Raw genomic sequence first — 7482 nt, 5'->3', positions numbered from 1 at the left:
ACTTAAAACCCACATCAATTGCACTAAAAGTCAGCTGGAAATAGAAGGGTTTTAAATCCTGGTGGTGGCAAATTGGCAGCCAAAGGAACAGAGTCTTAGTCAACATATTTCCATGTCCCCCTGAACACAAATAGCCTTGAACCTTCGGAGGGTGTTCCTTTGAGATGTTTCATCAGTGACATCACAGTGATTGCCAGTTCTCTGGGACTACTTTAGGTGCTGCCCAGAGTCCAGGAGTCCAGACAACCTGGGAGGGGAGAAGCAGTTGGAGACAGCGAGGAGAAACCTGCCTTAGCCAGGGCGTCTTTGATCCTCTTCAGGTAACTGCAGGATTTTTATGCTTAGCATACTGTGTGTGTGTGTGTGTGTGTGTGTGTGTGTGTGTGTGTGTGTGTGCACAAGCTGCAAATGAAAAAGTCAGAGGAATGTTTACATTTCTTAATAAAATAGGCAATGCCCCTTGTATACAGTATGCCTTAAGATATAAAGTGAATATTATTGATTTCTGTTTTTCTTTTTTTTCTCCTAAGGTTATGCATTTTCTCCCTTCCTAGTAAAGAAATTTTTTTTGTATTATAGAAGAAGGTCTTCTATCTTCTCTAAGTCTTCATTCAAAGAAAGCCAATGTCAAACTTCCTGTACAATTTATTCAGAGCTTTTTTGGGTTTTAGTTAATCCATTTTCAACCACTGGATCATATGTCATGACCTTGACTTCAGGGAAGGTTTAAAATGAAACCCGAAGTATCTTTGTGAGTTAACAGCAGAAAAATAGAACGTGGCTGATCTGAATTTCTGCCTAATTTTTGTTCATTCTTCCTAAAGTGTATAAATGTGAGTGAAAGGAATGTTCACATCACACCTTACAGTTAGCATATGTGTTGATTGAATTGAATTCACTAGAAATTCTCACCTTAACTCTTCACATTTTATTCATCTAAAATCACATAAAACAAGAAATATTTAAGGTCACCATTAAAGTGCAAAACATAGTAAGAGGCAAATCCCAAGAAAGAAGTGTGATAGGTAGCTTACTAATTCAGAGATGACTGAAAAAAAAATGTAAAGAGTGCATAAACATATACAGTTAAAACAATAACTAAAAGGCAACATTTGTATGATTATCATCCAGGTCAAGAAACAGATCATTGGCAGCTCCCAGAAGCCCATTCCTGATCAACCCCCATTCTGCCCTTCTGCCCCAAGATGTTGAGATCATCTTGCTCTTGTTTTTCTTTACAGTTATACCGTCTATACCTGCATTCCTAAACAATATGATTAACCTCTGTATTTTTGACTTTATATAAATGGAGTCATGTTCTATGGTTTCTTTTGTAAATTCTTTTACCCAACGATCATATTTGCGAGATCTACCCATCTTGGGTATAGCTATAGTTCACATGTTTTCTTTGCTTTATAAAATTCAAATGTATGAATCAATCACAATCTATCATCCATTCTGCTGTTGATAAACATTTGAGTTGTTTCCAGTTTGGAGTTATTGTGATAATATTGCTTTGAGCCTCTTTGTTTATGTATCCTGGCACACACGTCCTTGTGTGTCTTGGGGGAGAAGTGAAATGCTAGGTCTTAGAGAATGAACATTTTCAACATTAATTCTAAGAAAGCCAAATTGTTTTCCAAAGTGGTAGAAAACGCATGCTAACTTTCTTTAGCCGGGCCAGTTCATTGCAGTGATAATTCATTCGTGTCATAACTCCTAGGAAGTGGCCACAATTCTGGTAACTGGGGCCAGTCTGCCAGTTCTAGCTTTGCCTCTAACTTGCTATCTGTCATTACACAAACAACTTAATCTTCTCTCTCTAAAAGTTGGTTTCTCAGCTGAAATCCTGAGAAAGATAAAAATTGCAATAACACTTGCCTGAGTTGTGAAGGTAACACAAACGAGCTGTGGAACAGCTTTCAATAGCATTTTTCTCATTGTCTGAGTATATCCTATTGGACCTGGATATACTCAGAAAAACTCCCGTTGGACTGTCCATGATTCCCTTAACAGCTTAATTTAATAAGCAGATTTGGTGGGACCGTTGTTTTGCCCTCCTTGAATTGAATTGTTTTGATCATTATAAGCCAGGCTTCATATTTTCTGCATATCTCTGCATTTCCTGAGAACTTGCCCAAATAAGTGGACATTTGGACTAGGATTTTATTTCATTGATAAGTTTATAAGAAAGAGTCTGTCTTCATTTCTCATTCCTTTGCCTCCAGGCATCTTGGCAAGACTCATTACGTTTCTGTTCTCCTCTGCTCGTTTGTACATTCTCACAAATTATTTTTCCTTAATCCATTCATTTTCTTCTGTTTACTTTCTTATCCAAGCAAATCTTTGAAAAGATTTGCTATTTTTTCTCCTTTTTATTTTCTTGTGGAGACAGGGTTTTTTGTATGTTATTCAGGCTGGTCTTGAGCTCCTGGGCTCAAGTGATTCTCCCGCCTCCGTCTCCCAAAGTGCTGGGATTAGGGGCATGCACCACCATGCCTAGCCACTTGTAAAGGTTTTCATTGGCAATTTACTATTTCCTTCATGCTTAGGTCCAAAAGATGGATAAGAATTAAAAGGGAGATGAAACATAAATCTGTCATCATTTGGCTATATTTTAAACCAAGATTCAACAGTCTACTGATTGGCACCATCTGATTTGAACTTGTATTTTTAATTTTGTTTTTGAGACAGGGTCTCATTATGTTACCTAGGCTGGTCTTAAACTCCTGGGCTCAAGGAATCCTTCCACCTCAGCTTCCCAAGTAGCTGAGACCACAGGTGCTCACTGTCATGCCTGGCTGAACCTGTATGTTATGCCAATTACACAATATGAAAAAATTATTTGGTTGGTATTTATGCAATTAATCATTTGGTCCATTGATAATATAATCAATACAGTAATTACAATTAATAATTCAGTAATGTTAGATAGTTAAAAATACCACTTAGACCAAAAGCTTGCTAACAGCCCTTGCAGCCTCTTGAACTTGCACCTTTAGCAAAAACCAAAACACCTTTTCTCCCTAAACTTTCACTCTACAGTAGACTTTTGTCCTAAATGTCTAAAACATAGATATCTAATTATCTAAAATATAGAAATCTTTAATTTCATTTAGACTGCATAAATAATGTGCCAATTTACACTATCTCGCTGAAGACAATAATTTGATGACTACATTGCATATGTTCTCAACGTATGATTTCCTGTATGAACAATCTGTACATACTATGAAGATACCATCCCTGCTCTTTGAAATGTTTACAATCTAGGCACATCCTGGACCTGACTAAAAATAGCTGGCACAAGCCCTTGTTGAAATAGAAGTACCCATGAAGTTAACACTTGCTCTTTGGGCTGAATGCCTGTTATGCGAGGGGCTTTTGGTTGATCCCAGCAGGCTATGTGCCCAACGCAGGACTTGTCAGAGGCCATGCAGCTGTCTGCTTTCAGCAGAGTTGGATGAAGACCTACAGCAGGCTGAGGCCCAAAGGATTATGGCATCCCACTTACCTATGTAATTCAAAGGAAGAACAATACTAAACCATAAAATGTTTCTGTTTTGGTACCTCTGCTTGTTGATACTCTTAAGGAAAGTGTACACATGCATATGCACAGACAGAAACACACACATATAGAAGTTGGAGAAAAAGATGGTAATATTTTGCATTTTATGAAAAGCAGCAATACAATCATCACAGGAAAAAAATCAGGGCAAGGCCGGGCGCGGTGGCTCAAGTCTGTAATCCCAGCACTTTGGGAGGCCGAGGCGGGTGGATCACGAGGTCGAGAGATCGAGACCATCCTGGTCAACATGGTGAAACCCCGTCTCTACTAAAAATACAAAAAACTAGCTGGGCGTGGTGGCGCGTGCCTGTAATCCCAGCTACTTAGGAGGCCAAGGCAGGAGAATTGCCTGAGCCCAGGAGGCGGAGGTTGCGGTGAGCCGAGATCGCGCCATTGCACTCCAGCCTGGGTAACAAGAGCGAAACTCCATCTCAAAAAAAAAAAAAAAAAAAAAAAAAAAAAAAATCAGGGCAAAAATGATGGTCTTTATGACACCAGGGAGATAAATCGGGCCCTCTGTATTCATCAGGGCTCTTCAGAGAAACATAGCTAATAGAATGTGTTGTGTTGGGTTGGTGGGGTGGAGGTGGGGGTGTGTCTTTAAGGAATTGGCTTGTGTGATTGCAGAGATTGGGAAGTCCAAAATCTGTAGGGTGGACTGGTAGGCTGGAGACTCAGGGAAGTCTCCAGTCCAAAGCCAGTCAGGTGATTACATGTCCCATGGTTGGCATGGTTGGTTTCTTTTGAGCCCTTTCTTTGGCTTGTACATGTCCATTTTCTCCTTGCGTTTTCACATAGTCGTCCCCTCTGCATGTGTCTGTGTCCTAATCTCTTCTGATAAAGACACTAGTCATATCGGATTAACACCCACCCTAATGACCTCATTTTAACTTATTTACTTCTTAAAAGATCCTATCTCTAAACACAGTTGCATTCTGAGATACTGGGGGTTAGGGCTTTGACACGTAGATTTTTGGGGGACACGATTTAGCCTATTACACTCTCCTTTTCCACAACACTTCTGTTTCCTTTGGGGAAAGAACGAGCATTGTTATACAGGAATGCTCATTAATCTCCTTGCGTTTTCTTTGTTATGTTTTGTTAGGAGGTGAGGACAAGCCAGAGGTCCTTGGTGCGCCTCAGAAGTCTGCCTGAAGTTCTCACCAAGCCACTGTGAGAATGGAGCTAAACACCCGGGAGCTGTTTCTCAACTTCACTATTGTCTTGATTACGGTGATTCTTATGTGGCTCCTCGTGAGGTCCTATCAGTACTGAGAGGCCATGGCTTGGTCCTGGGATTGACTGAGATGCTCCAGAGCTGCCTGCTCGATGCCCAGAGACCCCACTGCTGTCATTGTCATGGGATGCCATTCTCCAACCAAGGGCACCTGTGACCTGCACTCATAATATCTGCTATGCCCTAGTGCTAGGATCGATTATGTTTTCTCTAAAGATGCTGCTCTCAAGGGCTGACAAGTGTTTGCCAGCGAACGTTAGATTTATTCCCCAACTCTTAACTGAAAATGTGTAGACAAGCCACAAAGTTAAAATTAAACTGGATTCATGAGAATATAGGATTGTTACAAGCCCCTGATCTGTCTCACCACACATCACTTCAACCCACACGGTCTGCAACCAAATTCTAATTCAACCTGCGAGAAGGAATGTTAGAGGAAGTCTTTGTCAGCTCTTATAGCTATCATGTGAATAAAGTTAAGTCAACATCAAAAACAACTTCTAGAATTTATTTTAGCTTCCATGTGTGATAGAGCATTTGACCCTTGGCTGGGATTGGAGTGACAAGTGCTACTGTATTTCTAGCATTTGAGGTAAGCCAAGATGCTCCAACTGCTGAAGATTTGAAACTAAGTCAACACACTGTGTCATATTTCAAGTAATTCCATTGGTTCAGTGCTCCTCAAACTTTTCCCCTCAACTAGTTTCAAGGGCAGAGGGAGAATAAATCCATTCTACTAGGAGGTCTGAAGCATAGCCTGAATTGCCTGCTGAAAGTGCCAAATTTCTTTGAAGTCTTGTGTTTTATCTTTAGACTTCGTGAGAAATATATTTTTTACCCTATAATATCTTCATGTTTGTTTTCATATAAATATTTAAAATTATTTACACTAAGTAACACAAGAACATGAGTCATGTCCATAAGAGTCGCATATTCTATTTTGGTTATTGTTATTACGCAAATGGAGCTAGTCTTTAATAAACCACAGTTATAAAAGGAGGCAAGTAGAAAATGCAGATTTATATATGTTTATAAAAGACATATAAAATAGATGTTTCTTAAACATGTAGCTGGAACACCCCATGCTAGACAGACCAAATCTGCTATCTGTGCCCATGCTGAGAAAACCATGGAGAAGGGGAATGCTGTTAAACATCATCTTACATAGCTGCCTCCATGAAAGCGTTTCTTGCCAAGAATTTGACCTGTCATTGAGGCATTGCCTACATTGCATTATAGTTCTTAACCTTACCTTCAAAGAAAGTCAATTATCCCAGGGGTGATTTTTCAAATCACGGAGGCTGGGTTCTTCTTAGATCAATTAAATAAAAATTCCAGGGAATAGAGCCCAAGTATCTATCTTTTAAAAATATCTTCTAGATGATGACATTGTATAGCCAGAGTTGAGAATCACTGATACCAACCCTTGCTTCTCAAAATTCAGTGTGATTGTGAATTACTTGGAATTCTTATTTCAATGCAGATTCTAATTCCGTTCCGATTCTGGTTCATTTTGGGGTGGGGTCGGAGAGTCTACATTTTGGACAAGCTCCTAAGTGATGCCAGTGTTGCCTTCCCAGACTGCTACCCTTGAATTAACATATTAGAATCACTTGGAGGATGTTTAGCAAAACCACCCAAGCTTGAGCCCCATTCCTAGGAGTTTCTAATTTATTTGGTCTGGGGTGAACCTGAGTGTTATTCTTTTTTTTGGAAGAACTCCAGGTGACTCTAATGAGCAGCCAGGATTAAGAATCCTCATATAGTTAAAGAAAAAAAATGTTATATTTTGAGAGGTTCCTCTCCAAATTGGGAAATAGCGGCATATAGTCCTCAGTGTCTTGTCCCTAATTTCAGTTAGGCTGTACATATGGATATGCAAATGCTAATGATTTAGTAGGCAGCACATGGATTCATAGGCATGCGGCTCTAGGGCCCTTGGTAGATGATTATCAGTCTTTCTCCTATTTGCAGAAAACCTACTGTTTGTGTATGTGTTTGAGAAGGTGTTGGGGGGAGATTTGGGGGAAGAGTGACAACATTCCCTTCAGACGTTGAACCATCTGGCCTTTCACTGAAGTTTGAGTGATGCTGCCGACATTTACAACAGGTACCATTTACTGACTCTGCTATATGTAAAGCCGTGTTCTAGGCACTTAACATATATCATGCCATTTAGCAGATTTGGGAACTGAGGACCTCACTAACCAGATGTAAATGGGGAAACCACAGCGAGAAAAGGATCATCTTAACCTCTGTGGGGAACTGTGTACAAATCATGCTTTGTTATAGATCTCCAAACCATTTGATTATGTGTTAGGTTTTACCCTCACTTTCTTTAGCATTCTAAAACATCAGCCTATTTAGATCAAGGTAACAATTGTAGTTCTCTATGTCGTTTCTTTTTGCATGTTAATCTTCGTCTCCTTTCATTCTCTAACTTCCTGTGACTGAATCTACAGAGAGGATCCATTTTTACACATTATGAGCAACTGTGCAGGGGTAAGACATCCATGAACAATGTTAGTGGTGGGAGTAGGAATTATGTAATGTCTTTCACATTCAGAAGTCCTAGTCATTATGGCTAAATCCCAGTCTGACTCATAAATCTCCTTTATGTACAACCTTCCCTATGACCTCAAGCACCCTGACTCATCACAGAACTCTCTGCATGCCT

The 7482-nt window shown here is 39.8% G+C and overlaps 1 protein-coding gene across 1 annotated transcript; it reads left to right on the top strand.

The window, feature by feature from the left end:
- Positions 1 to 211: 211 nt before the first annotated feature.
- SLN (sarcolipin) lies at positions 212 to 5302 on the top strand. The gene is made up of 2 exons (XM_010334598.2): positions 212 to 320; positions 4674 to 5302. The coding sequence occupies exon 2, from the start codon at positions 4748 to 4750 to the stop codon at positions 4841 to 4843; it is 96 nt and encodes a 31-aa protein (XP_010332900.1). The 5' UTR covers positions 212 to 320; positions 4674 to 4747; the 3' UTR covers positions 4844 to 5302.
- Positions 5303 to 7482: the final 2180 nt, after the last annotated feature.

Source organism: Saimiri boliviensis, chromosome 6, assembly GCF_048565385.1.
Source record: "Saimiri boliviensis isolate mSaiBol1 chromosome 6, mSaiBol1.pri, whole genome shotgun sequence".
Lineage (NCBI taxonomy): Eukaryota > Metazoa > Chordata > Mammalia > Primates > Cebidae > Saimiri > Saimiri boliviensis.
Note: the sequence above shows the minus strand (reverse complement) of the source record. Positions and strands in the feature narration are given on the sequence as shown.